This window comes from Dermacentor variabilis, chromosome 2 (genome assembly GCF_050947875.1).
Source record: "Dermacentor variabilis isolate Ectoservices chromosome 2, ASM5094787v1, whole genome shotgun sequence".
Taxonomy (NCBI): domain Eukaryota; kingdom Metazoa; phylum Arthropoda; class Arachnida; order Ixodida; family Ixodidae; genus Dermacentor; species Dermacentor variabilis.
Genome location: NC_134569.1, coordinates 182,471,857 through 182,497,665, shown reverse-complemented (window position 1 = coordinate 182,497,665; position 25,809 = coordinate 182,471,857). Strand labels below are relative to the sequence as shown.

Below are 25,809 nucleotides of genomic sequence, written 5' to 3'. Positions count from 1 at the left end.
AATCAATGAAAGCTATATATAAGGGTTGGTTATATTCAGCACATTTCTCTATCGCATGATTGATAGTGTGAATATGGTCTATTGTTGAGTAGCCTTTACGGAATCCTGCCCGGTCCTTTGCTTGAGAGAAGTCTAAGGTGTTCCTGATTCTATTTGCGATTACCTAGTAAATAGTTTGTAGGCAACTGACAGTGCGCTGATCGGTCTATAATTTTTCAAGTCTTTGGCGTTCCCTTTCTTGTGGATTAGGATTATGTTAGCGTTTTTCCAAGATTCCGGTACGCTCGAGGTCAGGAGGCATTGGTATACAGGGTGGCCAGTTTCTCTGGAACAATCTGCCCACCATCCTTCAACAAATCTGCTGTTACCTGATCCTCCCCAGCTGTCTTCCTCCTTTGCATAGCTCCCAAGGCTTTCTTTACTTCTTCCGGCGTTACTTGTGGGATTTCAAATTCCTCTAGACTACTATCTCTTCCATTATCGTCGTGGGTGCCTCTGGTACTATATAAATCTCTATTGAACTCCTCAGCCACTTGAATGATCTCATCCATATTAGTAATGATATTGCCGCCTTTGTCTCTTAACGCGTACATCTGATTCTTGCCTATTCCTAGTTTCTTCTTCAATGCTTTTAGGCTTCCTCCGTTCCTGAGAGCATCTTCAATTCTATCCATATTATACTTCCTTATGTCAGCTGTCTTACGCTTGTTGATTAACTTGGAAAGTTCTGGCAATTCTATTCTAGCTGTAGTGTTAGAGGCTTTCATACATTGACGTTTCTTGATCAGATCTTTCGTCTCCTGCGATAGCTTACTGGCATCCTGTCCAACGGAGTTACCGCCGGCTTCTATTGCACACTCCTTAATGATGTCCATAAGATTGTCGTTCATATCTTAAACACTAAGGTCCTCTTCCTGAGTTAACGCCGAATAGCATTTCTATAGCTGGATCCGGAATTCATCTATTATCCCTCTTACCGCTAACTCATTGATCGGCTTCTTATGTACCAGTTTCCTCCGTTCCCTCCTCATGTCTAGGCTAATTCGAGTTCTTACCATCCTATGGTCACTGCAGCGCACCTTGCCGTGCACGTCCACATCTCGCATGATGCCAGGGTTAGCGCAGAATGATAAGGTCTATTTCATCTCCAGTCTCGCCATTCGGGCTCCTCCACGTCCACTTTCGGCTATCCCGCTTGCGGAATAACGTATTCATTATCCGCATATTATTCTGTTCAGCGAATTATACTAATAACTCTCCCGTGCTATTCCTAGAGCCTATGCCATAGTCCCCCACTGACTTGTCTTCAGCCTGCTTCTTGCCTACCGTGGCCGTGAAGTCGCCCATCTGTACAGTGTATTTTGTTTTTACTTTAGCCATCGCCAATTCCACGTCTTCATACACGCTTTCGACTTCCTGCTTATCATGTCTGGATGTAGACGTGTACGACCTTCAATTTGTACCTCTTATTGTGTTTCACAACAAGACCTGCCACTCTCTCGTTAATGCTATAGAATTCCTGTATGTTACCAGCTATATCCTTATTAATCAGGAATCCGACTGCTAGTTCTCGTCTCTCCGCTAAGCCTCGGTAGCATAGGACGTGCCCGCTCTTTAGCACTGTATATGCTTCTTTTGTCGTCCGAACTTCACTGAGCCCTATTATATCCAATTTACTGCCCTCTAATTTCTCCAATAGCACTGCTAGACTCGCCTCACTATATAACGTTCTAGCGTTAAACGATGCCAGGTTGAGATTCCAATGGCGGCCTGTCGGGAACCAGGGATTCTTAGCCCCCTCTGCTGCGTCGCAGGTCTGACCGCCGCCGTGGTCAGTTGTTTCGCAGCTGCTGGGGACTGAGGGCCGGCGTTTAATTGTTGTATTCGTATAGGAGGTTGGGGCCAAGTACTGCACCAGGGTGGCCGATTCTGCTCTGGTGAAGGAGTGCGTTACCGGTTCCAATCACCGGGATCAGGCGGCACTCCAGGCCTTTTTGTGCACTTTTATCAACACGCGGATTTTTTTAATGCGATGGAAAATTGCGCGGCACCGGGATTCGAACCACGGTCCCCTTGCACGCCAGGTGGATGCTCTACCTCTACGCCACCGCTGCACCGTCTATGTATGTATCTAGAACTAACTCTGGGTGTGTACGGCCGCACCACCACTCGTGCCATGCCAATGGATGTAGAACATCGTACAACATCCTTAAGGTGGTAATTTATACCTACTGCGCAACCCATATAAAAAGGCTTTTAGTGTGTATGATATTATTAGGGCATGGGGTTTACTGCTACGCTCTTTTCCAATGAGCGAGTGCTGACCAGCTGCCTAAGCATGCGCAGGCGCACGCCGTGGTGCTAAACACCATTTGGTTAATGCGACATGGGGACAAGGACCCGCATGGCCACCGGCTTACGAAGGAGAAACTAGGAGTGGCGGCACCGTGTTAGAACTCCGAGGACACTGCGGGCGCAATCAGTGGGTTCCGCCGCTTCTCGTGCGCAGAGCGCATTACCTGGTGATGTTCCGGTGAATCAAGCTCTGCTTCACGAAATTTAACTCTCCTTTCTCATTGATAAAAGCGCATACGGCATCGCGTGCGATTCCACCAATGGAGGCACCTCCTACTCGCACAGGCTGCCAAGGTCTGCGAGGTGGCGGCTACGGCGGAGACGCCGCCGCCGCCGCCGACGACGACGACGACGACGACGACGGCGCAAAACTGCGTAAAGAAGTGAAAAAGCCAAAGCTTTCAATGTGTGGTGGGCCTGGCCGTATTACAAATACTATTCTGCACAGATAGCGCGTTGGGTATCAAAATACGTTGCACGAAATTTTCACCGTGTCTGAGACGTGGTTTAGCCCAGAAGATTGGCGCTATGCTGATGCGGCGTCAATCCGTAAATCCAATTACAAGCCAGACCTGAACCTATACAGGCATATTTTACTCACCAACACTAGCTATAAGATTTTGCAGCGTGTCGTTTACGAAGTCATTACTGCTCACTCCGATAAACACGCTCTTCTGCGCGATCACCGCCATGGGCTCAGGTCTGCCTTGTGAACCACAAACAACGCAACCAGCGGAACTACGGCATGACATTCCTGACGGACTTAATAGAAGAGGGGGAAAGAGTGCTATTTTTTCCTATCTCTCCGATGCTTTTGATCTTGTTTCTCATATTAACTTAGTTACAAAGCTCCACGCCTATGGTATTTGTACAAGTATTATGGCGTGGGTTTTATGTCTCCTTACCAGCAGTAGACAGCACGTGACTGTGAACTACTCTTCTTACAATAAAATGAAGTTTTCGTGCCATCTTGTCGCACGAACGCGTACTATTACTCTTTTTTACCTCGCACCTGCAATGACTGGAACCACCTCCCCGCATCGGTCGCTACTATTATAGACTCATCGGGGTTCAAGACTGCTGTTCTCCATGGCATCTAACAAATGTTTTAAATGTTTTATTCATTCATCTGCATTTTTTTTCTATGTATATGTACCACTCCTTTCTGTAGCGCCTACGGGTCTTGAAAGTATTTAAAATAAATAAATAAATAAATAAAAGTGTTTTCTCTGGCTTAGGACAAGGTTGGGTTCTGGCGGCCGTATTGTTTTAGATTTAGATGAATGATATGCGATGTTTTGTTGACCTGACGGTGCATGTGCAGCTGTTTGCAGATGACACCGTTGTATGTATGTATGTATATATATATATATATATATATATATATATATATATATATATATATATATATATATATATATATATATATATATATATATATATATATATAGCACCGGTTAACGGTTCGACGCATGTTAAATGGCTATATTACATTCCATTCATGATGCATTCAAGGTATGGGGCAAGAGGCTGAAAGTTACTGAAAGCAAATACAATTCATACACTTATAAAAAGAGCCACTGGACATCACGTACAGAGTAGGCGCAGACAATTCTTCAGCAACTAAGACTTCGTATATAAAGTATCTGAGTAACCATTACACATAACTTAGGTTGGGAAACGCACGATGAAATTCGTCACAAAGCCCAAAGTAAATTATCACTGCTGATAGTAAAACCGCCCAGAGCAACACCCCCTGTTAAATTAAAAGCTTGCGACTGTCTTGCAAGACCCGCCTTAGAACACGCTGTTATATTTTGGAGCCCGAATCAGAATCGTTTAGCTTATTAGTTAGAACGAACACAACACTTAGCAGTTCCTTCGTCTTTCGGGTCGTTCAGCGTGGACCAGCGTGCGCCGCCTAATTATGAAATAACTTCGGTCACTAGCTAATCTTTGATTATATCTAGGTTTTTCAAACTTTTTAGAACTGTACGACGAGCTAGTCACGGCTCCTTGAAAGTAAATAGCTCTGCATACTTATGTTAAATCAGAGGTAATCGCTGCACATGTGTCACTGTGAAATCGCCTTGCTGGCGCCGTCGTCATGCCGTCATCGTGCTGCGGCGGTAATAATGCATTCCCGTAGAGTTACAATGATATTCCGGGGATAGCTCAATTTTTTCACAGTATTGAGGACGTTATGGCTGTAAGTAGAGCAGTAACGTTGTAATTGTTCAGTAATTCAGAAATGTTTGAACCAAGAACGTTGAAGAACGTTGCTTTGTTTGTTGTTTGTTTTAAATCTTGTGTGCTTCTAATTTCGAATGACAAAAAAGCCCGTGCACGTGACTTGTCCGCAGGCGCTTCAAAAACTTCATTACTTTAAGCTAATGTCAAAGCACGTTACGAAATATTACCGAGTAACTGCATATCAACTGCATATTAACTGCATATCAACCCTAACTGGGAATATAATTAAATATGCATTCTTCTTCGGCGGCCGTATGTATGGGGCGGCTGAGCGCGGCCGTGTGGACGCAATCTTGAAAGCGATTAGTAACACAGTCCACGTACGCCGAGGGCTGATGTCTTCGTGTGCGCTGTGTTCTCACCGCTCAGTTCGCTTGGAAGCGAGAGGCAGCAGAAAGGCCGATTCGCTCGCTACTGCTGCCGCTCTTTCTCGTGCCAGTGTTTTGACAGTGGCTCTCTGCTGCAGTCGAGTGCGATGTGCTGATGCTTGGCTGTGCACGCGTGACACCATGCTTCTTAATTTAGTTATAGTATGTCTATGTTTCCAACTTTATATGGGCAATAAAGCTACTATGTTTACTTCATATGCCTTTGTAATAATTTTCTATCGCAATCCATTCGCCTACCGGGCGAAGCTGGTACTTTTTTTCACTGAATGCTGCCACTGCCAATGTATTACACATGTTATACCTCTAGGTATACTATGCATGCAGTATCTGAACGCTCAGCAGAAAAAGTTCTCTGCGAGGAGAAATCTTGCATTATTCTCATCAAAGAGTCCAACAAAATGCATAGAACGAAGCGTTTCTTAGAAGAGAAGTGACCCTGGCTATGAAATAGAAACTGCGGCAATACTCGCATTTTTCCGCAATGTAATGATGCCAATTCCGCGAAAGAATATTGAACTGGGCTTATTAGAGAGACCGGGGTTGTTGGAGAAGGATGGGAGAGGCCTTTGCCTTGCAGTGGGCGTAACCAGGCTGATGATGATGATGAGCGCACATCTTCTCAACAGGTTCCGGTTTTCGGCTGCAGCAATGTAAAGATTTCACTAGAGTACTGAAGATAGAACCCATTTATTGCTACATTTGTCCTCCCAACGTTGTCATCTTCCTCTCTTCGTCATTACACCGCTGGTGATGTGGATCGCCACATAAATACCCAATTTGACTCTTTCTGAAATTTAACAATCCCTCTGTAGAACCTCCCATGCGTATGCTGGACAACCAACCCCAGCATTCCTCCACCGTGTGTGGGCAAGATTCCAAGTGTTTGAAATATATCTCCCCTGTCAGCCCACGCAGGACCTTCGCTTTACCTTCGCTTGTCCAGGTGTGGGCTACACAATCTGCCTGAACACGGAGCCCGCCAATTTCAATCTCGAGGAGGCGTTGGGTATCGTCCGAGAGACGGTGCCAAACGCCATCGCACAGGACTCTAAGCAAGGCAGTACGACGATCACACTGCAGACCACCGAGCACAAGGGCTTCGCAAAGATGTTCGACCAGCTGGAGAAAAATGCCGAACGCCTGGGAATTGCGAGTTTCGGCGTCACCATCGCCACGATGGCGGATGCATATGTCAAGTGAGCAGGCCACTCTTCTCATATGAGTTGATCGGCTCTTTTTGTTGAGACAGAGTAGCTAGTGGAACACGTGCATTTCAGATTTGCTGCATCAAGCGATCTTTCAAAGGCAGAAGGAAGGCAACGTTCTCGAGACAGCACGTACACGCCAGTCAGAGCGGGACATTTCCTACACAGAGGCGTCTCGCCACTTGATTACTGTAGCGCTGTCAAATAATTTGCACGAGAATATACCTACCAGCCTAAGTAAATACAAATATTCACAAGTTTTAGTATTCACGCTATTTACAAATACATTTTTTTACAAATATTTAGAAGTTTATAGGGAAAGCAGTAATCAAGGCGGTGCCGTCGCCCACGTTTTCCAGTTAACTTCTCTTTGCTTTATTACCTTAAAGACTCCTTTCCCGGTATTGCACCAAGGACGGTTAGCATGTACTGTGACGCTCAATATGAGCTGCAAGATGCGAGGCGTGGCCGCAGCTTAAATGTAAAGCAGTAGTCAAGATGGTGCCATCGCCCGCGCAAACAGTTTTCCAGTTCACTTTATTTCCATTTATTACCTTAACGACTCCTTTCGGGGTATTACATCAAGGGTGCTTAGAATGTACTATCACGCTCAATATAGCTGCAACACGACAGCGGTGGCCGTACCTACGCTCTCGGGAAGAAAGTGCAGAGCGTTTCGCCATTCCAGAAGTACGCATATCCCAACGCTTTACGCCGTCTGCTTTGTTCGTGGAACTATACTACAGTGGCCTACAGAGCGGTTTACTTCGTCATGGCGTAGGCTGCCTTAGCTTCGTAACTAGTCTTTTATTGCGATAGCAATTACGTAGACACTACAGGCGCATTTCTGCAGTCATCAACGTTGTGTTCCGTATAAAGTCCAAGGGCGACAACATCGTCACCGCGCGCCGTGCGCTGTATGTGCGAGTGAAAGCGCGCGAGGGCGAGCCTACGATTATGGCTCCACCTCGCGCACGCAAGGGAGGAATGCGGGCAGGAAGCGCGCCGTCTTCCGTCGCATGCGGTCATCGGGGGAGCGGAGGTAGGAGGGAGGCGTTTGACTACGTCGGCGGCGGCGCATGGCGCGTCCACGCAGGCCCTCTATCTCGACAGTGATCCGCGATAGGGACGGAGTACGCCGAGTGCTGATAGCTTCGTATGTACTGTGTTCTGGCCGCTTTGTTCGCGTTCATACGAGAGGCAGCACGAACGTCAATTCGCTCACAGCTACTGCCGTGCTTTCTCATTGAAGCGTTCTGACATCGAGTGTGCGTAGTTGATGAATGAGATGCGGTCATGTTTGCTTGTGGACGCGTGACGCCATGCTTGTTAATCTAGGTAGTAAGCGAATGTTCGCAAGTTGATATGGCCGATAAAACTATTATCCTTACTTCGTATAGTTGTCTGTTAATTTGCCTTCGCTATCGATTCTTCGCCTTTCGGGTGAAACTGCGACTTTTTTTGAAAGCGTAAGTATTCTTCGGCGACTCACACAGGAAATTTATCCGAAGGTTTTTCTGTCCGTCCGTTATACGTGGCATGATGCGCTCCGTAAAGAAAACAGAATAAATTCGAAAGAGAAAATGTTGGCTATGGTGTGTTTCGAACTTGCTACTCCACGCTCAGATGCCGAATGTCGCGCCCATTGGGCTCAACACCCACGAGTGTGGAAGGTAATATATCTGAAGCATATGAATGTGTTGTACCGGTGGTACAAAACAAATGTCAAATGAGTTTTTGTGAAGGGTTTGTTGAAATATTTGGTGATGTTGAATTAAAATCGATCTTTAGACCAAATGTAGAGCCGACTTAGAACCTTGGAGACATCAGAAAAATCCCTCTTTTGCCAAAATTTAATGTGAAATACGCCACATACCGATGCGTTTCGGTGGTCGTCAGATAAGCTTTCCGTTGGGGCGTTGCTTCACCAATTGAAATACCCACCATTTCTGAGGGCTCATGCGCTTCGCGTCGCGCAACACAGATAAGCAGTCATTCAGTTAAAAACGATAACGAGTTATGAGGGTTTATATGGGTCTCATCACAGTTGCTAATGGTTCGACATGGGTGGAATGCATCGAAAAGGTGCTGAAGAGCCATAAACGCTTACAATGATAGGAACAATTCCGATAGATTGATAAAGACCGAGAAGGGCTGATAAGGGTTGGATCATGTCCGATAAGGTTGATAAGGACACACAATGGTTGATAAACATCGCATCGATTGGGATAAGGTAGACAACGACCGAAAAGGTTTGATAAGGCTCGGATGGAGTCCAAAGAGGTTGATAGCAACCGATAAGAATTTATAAGACTTGATAAGCGCCAAATCGGATCCGATAATGTTGGTAACGACCGACAAGGGTTGATAAGGGTTTATAATGGTCGAATAAAGTTTACTGTGTTTGATAATGACACCGGGCTGCGCAGAGAGGAGCAAGTGACACATTGTTTACGCATACTTATACAACTGCAGTGGAGTTTCTGCATAATTTTTTTTTGTCTGCGATGGAGTGATAGGTTCTCAGTGGGCCAGTGTATTATCGCTACGCGAAGAAAGTAGAGGATGGAATTCGGGGAGCTTGCGCTTTGTTGGAACACTGACGCCCTCTCCGCTTTTTTCTCGTGAGCGGTGCTGCAGCCAGGACTCGTGTGTTACAGTTAATGTTGACCGCCGTGATAGTACATAGTTAAAAGCAAGTTTTTAGAGTGAAATACAAGTCGAAAATAGAATCAAACATAGAATTAAAAATAGAATTAAACATGCTCTCAGGAACGGAGGAAGCCTAAAAGCAGTGAAGAAGATACTAGGAATTGGCAAGAATCAGATGTATGCATTAAGAAACAAAGCCGGCAATATCATTACTAATATGGATGAGATAGTTCAAGTGGCTGAGGAGTTCTATAGAGATTTATGCAGTACCAGTAGCACCCGCGACGATAAGGTGAGAGAGAATAGTCTAGAGGAACTTGAAATCCCACAAGTAACGCCGGAAGAGGTAAAGAACGCCTTGGGAGCTATGCAAAGGGGGAAGGCAGCTGGGGAGGATCAGGTAACAGCAGATTTGTTGAAGGATGGTGGGCAGATTGTTCTAGAGAAACTGGCCACACTGTATACGCAATGCCTCATGACCTCGAGCGTACCGGAATCTTGGAAGAACGCTAACATAATCCTAATCCATACGAAAGGGGACGCAAAGGACTTGAAAAATTATAGACCGATCAGCTTACTGTCAGTTGCCTACAAACTATTTACTAAGGTAATCGCAAATAGAATCAGGAACACCTTAGACTTCTGTCAAGCAAAGGACCAGGCAGGATTCCGTAAAGGCCACTCTACAATAGACTATATTCACACTATCAATCAGGTGATAGAGAAATGTGCGGAATATAACCAACCTTTATATATAGCCTTCATTGATTACGAAAAAGCGTTTGATTCAGTCGAAACCTCCGCAGTCATGACGGCATTACGGAATCAGGGTGTAGATGAGCCATATGTAAAAATACTCGAAGATATCTATAGCGGCTCCACAGCCACCGTAGTCCTCCACAAAGAAAGCAACAAAATCCCAATAAAGAAAGGCATCAGACAGGGAGATACGATCTCTCCAATACTATTGACAGCATGTTTACAGGAGGTATTCAGAGACCTAGAGTGGGAAGAATTGGGGACAAAAGTTGATGGAGAATACCTTAGCAACTTGCCATTCGCTGATGATATTGCCTTGCTTAGTAACTCAGCAGACCAATTGCAATGAATGCTCACTGACCTGGGGAGGCAAAGCAGAAGGGTGGGACTGAAAATTAATCTGCAGAAAACTAAAGTAATGTTTAAGAGTCTCGGAAGAGAACAGCAGTTCACGATAGGTAGCAAGGCACTGGAAGTGGTAAGGGAATACATCTACTCTGGGCAGGTAGTGACCACGGATCCGGATCATGAGACTGAAATAACCAGAAGAGTAAGAATAGGCTGGGGTGCGTTTGGCAGGCATTCTCAGATCATGAACAGCAGGTTGCCATTATCCCTCAAGAGAAAAGTGTATAAAGTGTATACCAGCTGTGTCTTACCAGTACTCACCTACGGGGCAGAAACCTGGAGGATTACGAAAAGTGTTCTGCTGAAATTGAGGACAACGTAACGAGCTATGGAAAGAAGAATGATGGGTGTAACATTAAGGGATAAGAAAAGAGCAGATTGGGTGAGGGAACAAACGCGGGTAAATGACATCTTAGTTGAAATCAAGAAAAAATTGATGTGGCTTAGCTAAGGTTAAGCCCAGGATGCGAAGCATACTAGCCTTTATTTTAGTTGTTGAACCACTGTTTAGCCTGGTGAACTGCTGTTGCTTGGCTGTATTTGGTTCGGCTAGACGAAGAAACAACTCATGCGTTACTCTGCTTCGCCTTCAAGAGTGGAACGCGACAGCGTTCCCGTCGACCCGCCAAGGGGTGTAAGGCAATGGGCTACGGCGCAGCGACTACGCGCCCCGCATTGGACGCGGTGAGCGTCGAGCAACGCAGCGTTCGGCGCGGCAACGAAATGTGTGCCTGAGCAAGCGACGCACGCCTGAGCCTTAGAAACAGCTCGTTTCTAAGGCAACACCGCATTCACTAGAGGCGCCTTTGAACCGCTTTGAAGCATCGTTACTCGTGGCTCAGTTGTAGCGTCTCCGTCTCACATGTAATGAGGAGGGAAGATAACCGATGGTCATTAAGGGTTATGGACTGGATTCCAAGGAAAGGGAAGCGTAGCAGGTGGCGGCAGAAAGTAAGGTGGGCGGATGATATTAAAACGTTTGCAGGGACAACATGGCCACAATTAGTACATGACCGGGGTAGTTAGAGGAGTATGGGAGATGCCTTTGCCCTGCAGTTGGCGTGACTAGGATGATGATGATGTTGATGACGATGATGATGACGTTCTTATTTTCATCGAGTTCCACCTTATTTTGTCGTGGAAATCTGACTTAATATCGCTTACATTCAAATTTTCTGTGCCTATTGAAGTACTGAATCACTTTATCCTCTTTCTTGGCTTTTTTCAGTGCACTTTATGCCTAGTGTTTCAGTATCCCAGAAATCTGTGAGTTTGGTCTGTACGCCACAATTATCCACGTGCGCACCAGGGCGACCCTTCTTCTTCGTCGTCTTCTCCACGCAGAATATCTCTCTCGGAATGAGTTGGCGTCGTAATAATGTATATATATATATATATATATATATATATATATATATATATATATATATATATACACACAATGGGACGGCAAAGGACATGAGCTGTCATACCACATTCTGCTTTTAACGAAGAAACCATGATGTCTTATAGATACTAAAGATGAGTGAAGCTAGTCGCACGATTTTTGTTATTGACATTTTGTTATTGTTACACACATTGATATTTTGTGTTTAAGATTTTAGGTAGAGGTGGCGTATTCGAATTGAGGTCTGCAAATAATTTGCAACATGAGTAGTTGGACGTGTTGGGGAGCATGACGAAAGTGACGTTTCATGAACTCTAAGATCTCGTCTTCTCATGAAATTACGTTAGTCACATGCGTATTCGAGGAAGGGTTGCCAGACAAGAGTATGCCTAAGTGCATTTACGTTAAAGGTGGTTCCTCTAGGACGTCTGCTATCTTGTAGGTAGAGAGAATGAGGTTACGGCGGCGGAAGAAAGAAACAAGGTTTCATCGTTCAGGTTTCAAGGTCACTTGCCAAGGCTTGCACTCGTGTTATACATTATTAGTGTCATTCTGGGAAGATGTTTGAGCACAAATGCTAGTCATAGTGCGGTAAATCACGCATTCAACAGTGAACATGCTAATGGACAGAATATATGCAGCGGAATATTGTATATTAGAAAAGAAGTGGCATCAAGACTGGCCGCTAAGGAGAAGGAAGGGTTTGGCCTGAACTAACAACCGGTATGGAGGAGTGGTTATTGACAAGGCCGAACTGGCAATGATTATTTAGGAATGCTTTATCCATTTCACTATGTGAGAGTCTAAGGTTGATCTGGATAATTGCAAATGTGAGCGGTGATGAGGAACTGTATCAAAAACTGTAATTTAGGCTAAAAAGATAGATCAGCTTCAAGAGTATTATCAAGGTTAACGAGGAGGTCATCAAGGAATATTGCTAGTTATGTGTGACAAGAAACTTCCCTGCAATATTACTGCAGCAACTTCCTAGCAGTGGCAATTGTCAGATAACGCGTGAGTATTATTTCCCATCTCCCATTTTGCATGCATACGAATAATGACTGACTGACTGGCCGAGTGTTGCTCCCCGTGGTTCACTGTGCCGAGGATGTGCGTGATGTGCTGAAAGTATTAAGGTGACTTGCTGCTATCACCTGATTGGTGAACATATTTGCTCGTAATTATGCTTACTGGGTGAACTTCATGTAATCGTAAATAATTTGAATTATGGTTAAGCAATGTAATATAAATATACTTCAATAAACTTATTTTACTTGATCGGACTTAACTATTGTAATAGTAAATAATCCTAGTTAGGTTAAAGTTATCTTACTTACCGGTAATTAATACCGATTAGCCCGAACCAATTTATTCCTAATCAATCGAGATTCAGTGTAATAAGTCCCCTAAATAGCCCTGATTACGCCTAATTAATTTAGCCATAATTACTCTGGATTATGGTAGTTGCTCAACTTGAGGTATTTTAATAGCCTTACTATGCTTATTTACCCACATTTATCATCATTACGCTCAAGTAAATTTACCATAATTAATCTTTGTTAGGCTTCCTTTTGCTTCATTAGTCTTAAGGGGTGTTATTTAGAGGTAATTAATTTCATCGTGAATAATACTAGTTAGGCTGTACTCATCTGATTTTACATTTTCGCTTATTTTTAGAATTGCCACGCATTGGGTTCCGAATGAAGGCGGCGATGACCAACACGAGAACACGGGATCTGCAGAAAGTAAGTTGATACGCTACGTGACAAAGGGCACTATGTGTGCCCAATGCAGTAAACTTCGATTTCTTACTGCGCCAGTCCAGAGCGCTTGGGACATGCCCATGAAATTTGTACATTGCCCGTTAGGCAATCTGTGAGCTTCGCCGCAACACACCAGCGTAACTCAATAGACAGCACGTTCTAAAAATTATACTTCAAGACATTGACCTCCTTTCGACAAGGTTTTGTAAGCAACGTTCAGAGGGTACTTCTTTCTAAAGATCTACGCATTTATGGCACTTAGTCGGCGATTAGGGCTCCGTTATACCAGTGTCTTGGTCCAAACCAAAGCACTACTATAAAGCAGCAGCGAAGTTAGGATAAGTGCTGTAAATGCGTATGGTATTAGAAGGAAGTTACCTCTCACCGCTGCTAATTAATGATTCTTGAAACTTGATTTTTTTAGAACGTAGCCCGCTGAGCTAAGCAGGTGTGTATTGCAGTGAAGTTCAAGTTTTAGAAAGGGCAGTGTTAAATATTCCTAGACATGCACCTCTGCAAGGTACGAACGTTGCCCGTGCTATGCCTTGGCACTATTGTGCGAGTATTATTTATGCCGCATGCGTTAATTGTGCTAAAGTGTGTTGACAGTGTTATATTGGTAGTCAATTGTGACGCAGTCCTAAAGCGTCTACTCGGAGTGGCAATACCTTAACGGCTAGTCCTTGCATTAACATACAAGACGTCTGAGGCAACACAGAGGTTGTGCACATCGCCCAAGGAAGTAGACAGCTGGTGTTCCTGGCTTTTTTAGCAGTGGAGCTGTTTAACCTATTAGTTCCGCCATGGAGCGTTACCAGAAAACTCAGTCCAGCTGCTCGCCGCCTCTCGTTGCCTAGCAACCCCCTACGAGAGCACCGAGCCACGTAACCTCTTAGCACCCCACGTGCGTAGGACGGAGTCGTGACGTCACAGACGAGTAAAAGCTCGGAACAGCCGGCGCGGTGACACACCTCGTGCCTTCTCTACCCCGTGCGTACGTGCTGCTACCATGGAAAAACCGAAGAAAGTTCGGACACCCAAAGAAGTGACTTACCGTGAAGAGTGCCGCTGGCACGTGAGCAGCGACGGGTCGTCGCCGAGCTGATCCGGAACAGCGCGCCCAAGCTGCGGCTGAGGAGAGACGACGCCGAGTCGAGGATCCTGAGTTTCATTACAGGGAACGAGGGAGTCGGCGCCCGAGCGCTCCACGTCATTGACAAAGCAATCCAGGCCTATGACTGCTCAAAACTTCCAGCGCCAAGCCCACCGAGACAACTTCACAATACCTAGTATACGCTCGCAAAACGTCGGAAAACCTAGAAACAACTTAGCCCCCCCCCCCCCCACGCCAACCATAACCTCGGTAAACCTAGAAACGACTTAGGCCTACCAACAACTTACCAAAATCTGGCATAACCTCGCAAAACCTACAAACTTAGGGAGGCCACGTAAAAGCTAGGTGAACGCAAGCTCCTCCGTTGACTCCTGCCCTGCACCAATAGTGCAACATCCGCACATTTTTTTTTTTGATGAAATAAGTTTTTCGAGTATAGGTAAAGAAAACTCGGCTGATGTCAGCCATTGTTGCGTTTCTTTCACTTAGTTCGTCTTTTGTCACAGCCAACTCTACGTTTTCTTTACAGCTAAGTCATTAGCCTCCAGTGGGTCGGGATTTTTCACGGCGTCGTCCCAACGAAAAAAAGATTCCATTTCGCGTGTTAATACTTTGTACTATGATTATATAGGTACAAGGTTTATATTAGGAAGAGAACGCTGTGAGTAGCGTGCTGGCGCGAACAATCTGTCTCGCGCGGCACATTGCAAACGGAGCGAAATGTGACACAACTGACTCACAAATCGGGAGATCGCGAGAGGTAGCGCCCTCACTCCCTTTCATGTCCGTAACACCCCCCCCCCCCCACCGAAGGCGTTTAGCGCGACAGAAGACGGTGAGTTTATTCTCCACTTTCTTATTTCGTGCGCGCCAGACTGAGCCAAGATCGTCGGCTGTTTCACTCCACATACAGCATACGACGCATGGCAACGATGTGATCGCCCTTGGATTTTGTTCAGAAAATCATGGCGACGGCAAAAGTGCGCGTGCAGCGTCCATATAATTTCTATCGCAATAAAGAAAACCTTCACCGATTCAAGCAAAAAGTACATATTGTAAAGTAGATTGAAGACGGAGGCTTAAAACCTTCACCAATTCAAGCGAAAAGTACATATTGTAAAGTAGATTTAAGACGGAGGCTTACAAAATATGCGCGTCTTTTTAATGGCGGGCCAGAAGAAGAGCGTGCAGCTTACGCACTTCATCATCTTTCATGGCGCCAACCTTTGCGCGCGCCGTCCCGCGGTCCTGGAGCCCCATATCACTGTGTCAATTGCCCCCCATGCGAAAAGCGACCGTCTCGGTCGCGTCAAAAGGTTATTTCAGTGACCGCAAGAAATGGAACTCCTCAGGTGCATCTCGGCGTTCACGTACGCGCACAGTAGGGTTTCATGCGCACTACACGAACAACTTTAGCGCGAAGACGACGACGGAGCGAATCGAAGTCAGAACTGCAGGGGACGACTTCGTAGGTCACGTCACTGAGGCGGCGCCTAACCTTGTAAGGACCAAAATACTGGCGGAGCAACTTTTCCGAGAGTCCACGGCAACGTATAGACGTCCAGACGCACACGCAGGCGCCGGTAATGCAATGCACGTCGCGTCGACCTTGGTTGTATCGAAAGGTGTCGGTATACTGTTGGCTTCGGATACAATGCCGTGCAAGCTGGCGTGCTTCTTCAGCTCTTTGTACGAACTCTTCCACGTGTTCGCATGTCGGGCTATTATCAGCCATAGGTAGCACGGCGTCAAGTGTTGACGTGACGTGGCGCCCGTATCTAAGTTCGAACGGCGTAAACTGTGTAGTCTACTGTACAGCGGGGTTATACGCGAAGGTCACATAGGGTAAAATCTCGTCCCACGTCTTGTGCTCTACGTCGACATAAATGGAGAGCATATCAGCCAGCGTTCTGTTCAGTCGTTCCGTTAATCCACTGGCTTGAGTGTGATAGGCAGTGCTCTTGCGGTGAGAGTTTGCGTTAGCTGGAGGACGTCCTGCATAAGTTCGGCTGTAAAGGGTGTACCGCGGTCAATGATGAGAACAGACGGTGCATCATGTCGTAGGACGATCGGGCGTACAAATAACTTGGCCGCTTCATACAAGTTTGCTTGCGGAATAGCTGCAGTTTCGGCGTACCGTGTTAAGTAGTCGGTAGCGACGGCTATCCATCTGTTGCGCGAAGAGGTCACTGGGAATCGCCCAAGTAGATCCATTCCTATTTGTTAGAACGGGGCTTGAGGAGGGTCCACAGGGTGGAGAAAGCTAGCCGGTTTAACTGGTGGTTTCTTGCGGCGCTGGCAATCGAGGCAAGTCTTCACGTACCGTTGCACAGAAGAAGAAAGCCGGGGCCGGTAATACTTCTGTCGTATCCTTGCTAATGTCTTAGCAAATTCCAGGTGTCTCGCGCATGGCTCATACTGGCAGGCTTGCAAAATGTCTGGCCGCAGCGCCGACGGCACGACATGGAGGTACGTATTTGGACCGCTTCCGCAGTTTTTCCTGTAAAGGACGTTGTTGTGCAAATAGTACGATGATAAGCCGCGCACGAGCGAGCGGGGTAAAACACCTTCAACTCCTTGAAGTTGCTCGATCAGCGGCAGCAGCTCAGGGTCAGCGCACTGGTGCTCAGCCATTTTTATGGCGTCGATAACTTCAACAAATGGCAAGGCATGATCAGGGTCCGATGACGTCGTAGGGGAATGGTGCGCGTGACAAACAGTCAGCGCCGCTGTGCTTCCTTGCGGATCGGTAGACCAGTGTAATGTCGTACTCTGGTAAGCGCAGGCTCCAAAGGACTAGTCTGCCTGAAGAATCCTTGAGGTTGGCAAGCCAGCGCAGGGCGTGCTGTTCGCTGACAGCCTTAATGGGTCTACCGTACAAATAGGGCCGGAATTTACCGATTGCCCACACAACCGCTAAGCATTCTTTTTCAGTGGTTGACTAGTATGAACTTCAGTGTTAGCGTCTTCGTCGAAATGAGGAAGTATTGCGGCCGCTTGCAAACGCTTGCGCAATTCATGGAACGACTGCAACTGCTCGTCCGCCCAAATGAAAGGCACATCGTCACTTGTTAGCCGTGTCAGAGGCTCAGCAATTCTGGAGAATCCCTCGACGAAGCGTCTATAATACGCGCACAAACCTAGGAAGCGTTGGACAGCCTTCTTGTCCGTGGGTGGTGAAAAAACACGGCGACGGCAGCTAAATTTTCGGCGTCTGGTCGGACGCCTGTAGGACTAACGACATGGCCAAGAAATTTGACCTCTTGGAACCCGAAGTAGCATTTTTCAGGCTTGATGGTAAGGCCGGCAGTACGGATCGCAGCGAGAACACTCGAGTCATGCGAGATGTTCGTCAAATGTGCTCGAGAACACGACGACGTCGCCCAAGTACACGAGGCAGGTTTGCCATTTGAGTTCAGCAAGCAAGGTATCCATCATCTGCTGAAAGGTGGCAGGTACGGAACAGAGACCGAGGGGGAGAACTTTGAACTGATAAAGCCCGTCAGGTGTCACAAACGCTGTTTGTGACACGATCTTCTTCATCACGATCGTGTTCATCAACTTCGATTTGCCAATACCCTGATTTAAGATCCAACGAAGAAAAAAACTTGGCATTTTGTAGATGATACAAGGCGTCATCGATGCGTGGCAATGGTTAAACATCGCACTCCGTGACATGGCTAAACTTTCTGTAATCTACACATAAGTAGTGTGTTGTCTTTCTTTGACTAACACTACACGGGAGGCCCACGGGCTTGTGGACGGCTGGATCACGTCCTCTTAGAGCATCGCTTTCACCTGATGCTTGATCGCTTCCCTTTCCACTGGAGACACTCTGTAAGAATGCTGACGAACAGAACGTTCGGACTCCTCCGTAATAATGCGGTGCTCTGTGATGGACGGTCGCCGTACTTTGGATGACGTTGAAAAACAGTCTGCAAATTCATTCACGCGACTCAGTAGAAGGTCCTTCTGATGATCTGGCAGAGCAGCGTTAACGTGAATCCGTTCTTTTAGGCTGGGTAACTTAGATTGCTGAGACGATGCGATTTACAATGTGGCAATGTCAGTGACATCAATGATTTCGCAAAGAAATGCGATTGTCGTTCTTCGCGGTACGTGCCGATTCTCTTTGCTAAAGTTGGTTAGCAAAACGACTCAACATTTGTTTCGCACCTGAAGAAGCCCTCTGCCTATCCAAATGTAGCGCTCAAGAAGCGAGGGGATGTTTGCCTCAGTAATTCCTTCGGCGTCGTCCTCCATGTCTCATCGGACAAGGGTAAGCACGCTGTTCTTGGATGGAAACGTGATGTGATTGTCAGCTACGCGAAGCGCGATTGCACCGTTACTGTTCGCTATGGCTTACGTAGTAGCGAAGCTGACTCTAGACTCTTGCCAGTCGATGATGGTACCGTTCGCCTGAAGGAAATCCATGCCGAGTATAAGGTCCTTTGACCATTCAGGAATAATGACGAAGTCGCCGATGTACGTGAAGCCCGGAATGTTGACTCGTGCCGAGCTCCGGCCCATTGAGGTTACGAGGTGCCCTCCTGCAGTACGAATCTGAGTTCCCGTCCATTGCGTCGAAACTTTGTTCAGTATACACGCGAGATTCAGGCTCATAACAGACGTGTCCACACCTGTGTCGATTAACGCCGTGACTTCGTCGTCATCTGTGGCAACTGGTACGTCGCAAGATACTGACACAGAACTACACTGATTTCTCTGCGTCTCAATTACGTCATATCGCTGTCGTCGTAGTGGAGGATCTTCAGCGTTCGCAACGTCAGCGACCTCACTTCCGCAGGTCCCTAGGCTCAGTTTTCCCAGGAGGCAGGGCTGGGTGAGCGACGCCTTGTTACGCTCGGCGTGAAGAGGAGGCTGGAAGACCTGTTTCGGTTGTGTGACGGTGACCGGGGGTCACGGAATCGTGGCGCAAACGAGGTTCTGGCGTCCGCGAGGTATGCTTCAATCTCAAATGGGCGTTCACCATTGCGCGGGCATGGCGCATTGAGTTAAAATCCACGGAGCCCAGCTGGGCGGTAAGGACACGCCCTGTGGATATGATAGGCCTCACCGCAATAAAACACAAGGGCCTCCGGTCTGCAGTGCGCCATACGTCGCTCTTGCAAGGTGGTCGTATTTCAGCCATGAATGGCGTGCGGCGAAGCCTGAAGTCGCCAGTTGCTTGTTCAACGGCGGCACGCCATGAAAGTCCGGGACGTCGCTTACAACGCGAAAAATTGGGGACAACGAACGTCGCGCAGCTTCCGCATACGGCATGCGAGGCTGTGGCTGCCGTACCTCGTGCTGTGGTGTCTCGCTTCGCTCTGGGACTTGGACTGCCTGCCTGATTTCCTCCCGGATGACCTCAACCAGAGAGAGTCGCTGAACCGATGCCGGAGCCACCTTAAGCTTTTGGAGCTCTTCTCGAACAACAAGCCTAAGGAGCTTGCGCACGGCGTCAGTATTGTCTAAGGGTATAGGGAGAGGGTCACGCGATAGGGTCGACACGTCGCGGTTCTACTGCCTTGTTCGCTGCTGCAGTGCCTATTCCATTGATATGGCGTCCGCGAGAAACTCTGCAACGGTCTTTGGTGGGTTGCGTATGAGGCCACCGAAAATTTAACTCTTTCTTGACACCGCGCAATAGGTTCCTGAGCTTCTTTTCTTCCAGCATGGTTCGATCCACGAGTCGGAAAAGTCGGCACATATCTTCGACAAACATTGCGACACTTTTGTTCGGCCTCTGTACTCTCGCCTGAATTGCAGATTCAGCTCGCTCCTTGCGATCGACGCTGGCATATGTGCTGATAAGCTGCCGTCGGAATTCGTCCCATGTCTATAGGGCCGCCTCACGGTTCTCAAGCTATGTCCGTGCATAGTCCTCGAGGGCAAAGTAGGCGTTGCGTAGCTTGCGCTCTGTAGTCCAGCCGTTGAATTCTGTGACACGCTCAATTTGATCGAGCCAGTCCTCAACATCCTCGAAGGTGTCCCCATGGAAGGACGTGGGGATTCGTAGTTGGTTAAGGACGACCTCAGCCGGTGCGGTTGAGGAAGAAGACGGAACCGATGTACTCGTCCTTCTGACTCGATTGGGTAGAGACTCGTGCTCATGTGACAGTCCTTGAAGTCTACAGGTTGTCCGTACGTGAACAGGAGTCAGCTCGATCGGACTTCGTACTGGGCTTGTAGAAGTTGTTCGATCTGGGCGTGGTGGCATGTGCCCCGCACCTCCACCAGAAAAATGTAAAGTAGATTGAAGACGGAGTCTTACAAAATCGATGCGTCTCTAATGGGAGGCCAGAGGAAGAGCGTGCAGCTTACGCGCTTCATCGTCTTTCATGGCGCCGACCTTTGGGCGCGCCGTCCCGCGGTGCAGGAGCCCAACATCATTGTGTCAATACATCCTTAGGCATCACGCATAGAACATGCACCCCAGCATTCCTTTAAATAAAGAACAAACACAACACAAGCATCGAAACCACACCATTAATGATAAGACGCTGCTGGTAACAATTCGAACTACGTATCCGTCCCCGCACACGTTTTCCGGTAAAGCTTAAAAAAAATTAATTATGGCGTTTTGCGTGCCAAAACCACGATGTCATTATATGGCACGCCGTAGGGGAGGGATCCGGAAGTTTGCACTACCTGGGTTTGTTTAACGTGTACCTAATCTAAGTACACAGGTGTTTCCTCCTTTGCTCCTGTCATTGGAAGCTAGCACATTGCACGCGCAAGGTTCGTGCAGCGATGAAAATTAGCGCTGTAAAAACAGGTGACGACCTTTGCTTGGATCACCGGTTTCAATACACTTTGTTCTGCAAGCGCGTCATACGTATTTCAACCTAAAACAGGAAAGTTGAGCAGTTCAGGCTGGCAAGAACTTGGCCGAATAAGTAGCTAGATTGCTAAACACATTAGGAAAAATGAGGGGAAGGAGGGAGGAAAGGTAGACGCACAAGGGCGCAATACAATGTTCACATGCGGTCCTGTGTTCCTTTTTATAACATTTCGTTCATTTCTACGCTGCTAAAGTGGTGTCTTCCGAGTGGACTCCATTTGTGTATTAGGTTTGAGGCTCCCTGTATGCTTGAGCCAAATACTATTGCACTGCATGGAGCAGAAAATTTACTGTATCGCCTCAAAGCCGTGAAAAAAATCATGAGCCATTCCACTCTGTGAAGATGGATGACCAGAAAAGCTGTTTACCGCACGACACAGAGGTGACAAAGAATTTTGAACTAAGGTGCGGACACATTTATTGACCAAATCTTTGCTCATCGAGACAATATAGGTACGCACGCTCATTCGCGTGTTATTAAATGCGTGTATGACGTACGACAGTGCATAATCCATTAAGCAACGGCTCATACCCCCGTAAACGGGGCCTCCCCATTACGACGGCGGTCGTTATAGAACCGCAGACGTAGCGGGTATAGAGCCGAGTGAGTGAGTGTCAACTTTATTATTAGAAGGGGTAAGGGATAAGGGAGGCTAAGCTACGAAGGCTTCCAGGTTGTGCTTCACGATGGCGTCCTCAGCTCGTGCCAGGGCCCGAGTTTGGATGTCTCGGTCGGTGCTGGAGAGAAGGGCCTCCTATTGTTCGTCGGTGGGGGGTGGCGAGACGAGGTCGGCGGGTGGGGGGTCTTCCGGGCAGCCCCAGAGGATGTGGTTCAAGGAGGCAACGTCACCGCACAGGCAGCAGCGTGGATCAATGACACCAGGGTGGATGTGCGAATACACTAGGGGGCACGGAAAGGTGCGGGTCTGGAGGCGACGCCAGGAGATCTCGGACCGCTTGGGAAGACTGCCATGTGGGGGTGGGTAGGCGTACCGTTCGAGGCGATAGTGCTGGGTAATGTCGTGGTAGGTGCCTAGGGGCTCCGGCACCGGGGCGTCCGACGCGGAGGGGCCCACCGCTCGGTCGACGAATCCTCGAGCGTGTTGGTGAGCCGACTCGTTGCCGGGGTGACCCGAGTGGGCGGGGACCCAGACCAGTTCAATGTGACACGGTTCGTCCTCCAGTAGGAGTGGGCGAAGGTGCCGTAAGGTGGTAGGCGAGACGAGACCTCGGGATAACGATCGAGGAAGGCTCTTTGGAACCTCGCGTGAACCTTTGGAACCTCATCGTCGTTGACCCCTTTGGCGCCGAAGTCGCTTCGCGCCATTCTCTGACTCACGGTATGCTTCGTCGGTTTTCGCTAGTCTCTTGGCTCGCGGGCACGTTCCGGCCGCCGCATCAGCGTCCGCCACGCCGTCGACGATCGCGCTCGCGTCGCTGCTTCGATCCTCCGTCGCTCTTCAAACGCGCGCTATTTTTTTTTTGCAGTCCTAACGACGCGCGGCCTGCCCATTGCACCGGCGGAACGAAACTTAGATCAACTGCGTCGTTCACCTATAAAGCCCGGACGCCAGCGGTACTGGAAAAAGCCATTGGTGATGATGATAGTTTTTTGCACGACGGAGCCAGCTGTGGAAGAACAGGACGAATGCACGAGAAATGGAACGAGCGCATTCGCGCGGTTGCGCCGAGGGGTGCCAACGAAGAAGACGACGACGCTCGAGCCAATGCTGATGTTGGTAATTCTACTCGCAGGCGCCATGAAATCCCGGATCTGAACCACATACGACTTCGCTGTCAAATCGCTCGCTCTCGCTTCCGCGAAGTCCTCATGCAGAGTCAACGCAAGCAGCTGGACCCACAACAGCTATCGACTGATTTCGTGATCTTGAGAACAGTCTCACTAATACACTTATTATTCATCTGAGTTAAACAAATGACAAATATATATGCCTGCGACCTAAATAAGAGAATAACTATTTCATCTTTGCTTGGCTGGTCTAACGCGATAATTTCGTGATTGCTGCGTCCGCTGCACGAACCTTCCAAGATGAAAAGTGTATCTTAGATACTGCGTCGGTACCAGAAGGCACCTCAGGACCAACAAGGCATTTCTCATTATAGCGCCCCTTGCGGTCTCTTCCGCGTGGCTTCCAGTGCGCTAGAGTTAATGAAAGGAGACAGACGTATAGTTATCGAGCCGAAAAGGGGCTTTAACAACTTTGATTGTGCATCGAGGAGAGGAAAAATTTCTGCCCCAGGATATTCGCGAAGCGACGTAATTTAATGGTGATGCCATTCTCTGCTTTCCGGGCCCCTTTGGGTGAAATTCTATTTTCTTTTATTCTTCGTCAGCTGCGTCAAACCTGCTCAGTATTAATAGTGACGGCCTGCGCCACACCCCTCCTGTGCGAACACGTAGTCGACGGCACTGAGCACCCAAATTCGCACCTGATGTCTCCGCATGCCAAGGCGCGCTGTCAGTTTCTGTCACACGCTAGCGGAGCTAGGCGTGTGATCGCAAGCGGGATTCGAAAAGGTGGCGGTTTCTCGTAGTGGATAAGATTTGCGCCTGCCTGTTCATTTTGCCGCTGTGCGGCGCTGTACTCAAGGAGCCTCATCACGTGGTGCAAAATCATTTCAAGTGTTCCTTGCACGCTACGGAGATAAGTCAACTCCACGGACTCAACGCGAACTTACCCGCCGTGGTTGCTCAGTGGCTATGGTGTTGGGCTGCTGAGCACGAGGTCGCGGGATCGAATCCCGGCCACGGCGGCCGCATTTCGATGGGGGCGAAATGCGAAAACACCCGTGTGCTTAGATTTAGGTGCACGTTAAAGAACCCCAGGTGGTCAAAATTTCCGGTGTCCTCCACTACGGCGTGCCTCATAATCAGAAAGTGGTTTTGGCACGTAAAACCCCAAGTAATATTATTATTATTATCCACGCGAACTTCTTGTCACCTTTCATGCCACCAGCAACGAAATACGCCGCTTCTGTAATACATGTAACGTGACACGAATGGCATGTATGACGTAAACTGTAATGACATCCCGTGACCCGCATGACGTAGCCATGAATCACAAGAAATAAAAGTGACTGACATGCAGTGCCACGAATTAGAGGACAAGAAATGAGTTACAGGAACGTGTGCATAAAGAATTACATGTCACGACGTGAAGTGCCATTACGAGAATGACATTACTGTGAACGACGCGACGTGTACGACATTAAATGCATGACGTGACATACGTTGCATCAATGCACTACTGGCCCAAGCTAATGAATGACATAACGTGAAGGACATGAATCCCTTGCTTAAAAGGCAGTATGGGGCCACAAGCGTATAGAAGCGGTTCCTAACGGCTCTTCCGCGTGCGATGACTGGCATTACCGCATAGCGTTCGAGGAAAACGACCTTTGCACAGCCCTGTACTCTTCAAGAACACGCACAGGGGCAGTAGCCTATCAGAAAGATGTGCAGAGTTTTGTGCAGAGGTGTGCAGATGTGAAAGAGTTTCAGACCGCCCTACCTGATGGATCGGCCCTCAAATCCCCATTTTATCCCTACATTGGCCCGTATTTTCCGGAATAGAAAAGCCGCGTCCTTGAGCGTGACCTTGCTCTTACCTTGGCTTCGCCTAGCCACGGAAATCCATCGCATCTAAAACTACTTTTTTGTCCGTTGCCTAGATATTAATCTTCCTTTACGCTTTCTGGCCTCACTGACGGCGACTGCGCAAACACGCGGCGCGACATCCGCTTATATTTTTATTCGTGTAGCGCAATCCAGTGAACGTCTTGCGCCGTGCCGCCGCGTCTTTATTCTATGCGCCAAGTTTGTCGTAAAATTTTGCTTATACTCCAGGCCTTCTAGAATCAAAAGAACCCGCCGTGGTAGCGTAATGGCTTTGGCGTTGCGTTGCAAAACACGAGGGCGTGAGATCAAATCCTAAATGGCGGCCGCATATTGATGGGGGCAACCGTTTATTGGGTGCGCGTTAAATAACCCATGTGTTAAAAAGTTGTTTGGGAGCTCTCTACTATGGCGCGCCTCATAACCAGGTTGCAGTTGTGGCACATAAAGCCCATGTATATATACAAATATATTAAACGAGAAGAAAGGGTGTGAACCGAGGGGCCCGATTTTTATTAGTAATATTATAAGAAGCCAACAAACACGGACACGAAGGACAACATAGGGGAAATTGCTTGTGCTTAATAAATGAAATAAAGAAACGAAAAATTAATGGAAATGAAAGTGGATGAAAAAACTACTTGCCCTAGGCGAAGAATGTTCCTACAACTTTCGCATTACGTACGCGTGCGATGCTCTACCAATTCAGCTACCGCGGCGCCGTTTCCCTATCCACTTTCTTGGGTGTGGAAAAGCGACCAAGTTGAAGTCGTAGCGGACAGCTGGCGTGATCGGTTAGTGCGCCGCCATGCGTAAATAGTTCGCATATACGTATCTGCCAGTTTCGTCACTGTTATCAATATTCATTATTCACTATCATATATATATATATATATATATATATATATATATATATATATATATATATATATATATATATATATATATATACAAAGTAAAGAGAAATTCTTTAGGCTACCTCTAAAACTTAAAGAACTTCAGCGATGGTACAAGGTAAAGAAAGGAAGTATTTCGTATCG

The 25,809-nt window shown here is 47.5% G+C and overlaps 2 protein-coding genes across 2 annotated transcripts in view; both read left to right on the top strand.

Moving 5' to 3' along the window:
* Positions 1-13,615, top strand: part of LOC142570582 (phospholipid-transporting ATPase ABCA3-like) — an 86,376-nt gene extending 72,761 nt beyond the window's left edge. Inside the window, exons 8-10 of the mRNA XM_075678953.1 lie at positions 5,941-6,193; positions 13,086-13,153; positions 13,596-13,615. Of these exons, the coding sequence (XP_075535068.1) occupies positions 5,941-6,193; positions 13,086-13,153; positions 13,596-13,615 (341 nt within the window). The remainder of the gene's footprint in view (positions 1-5,940; positions 6,194-13,085; positions 13,154-13,595) is intronic.
* A 12,158-nt stretch (positions 13,616-25,773) lies between these two features.
* Positions 25,774-25,809, top strand: part of LOC142570581 (ATP-binding cassette sub-family A member 2-like) — a 92,683-nt gene continuing 92,647 nt past the window's right edge. The window contains exon 1 of the mRNA XM_075678952.1: positions 25,774-25,783. Coding sequence (XP_075535067.1) covers positions 25,774-25,783 — 10 coding nt within the window. The remainder of the gene's footprint in view (positions 25,784-25,809) is intronic.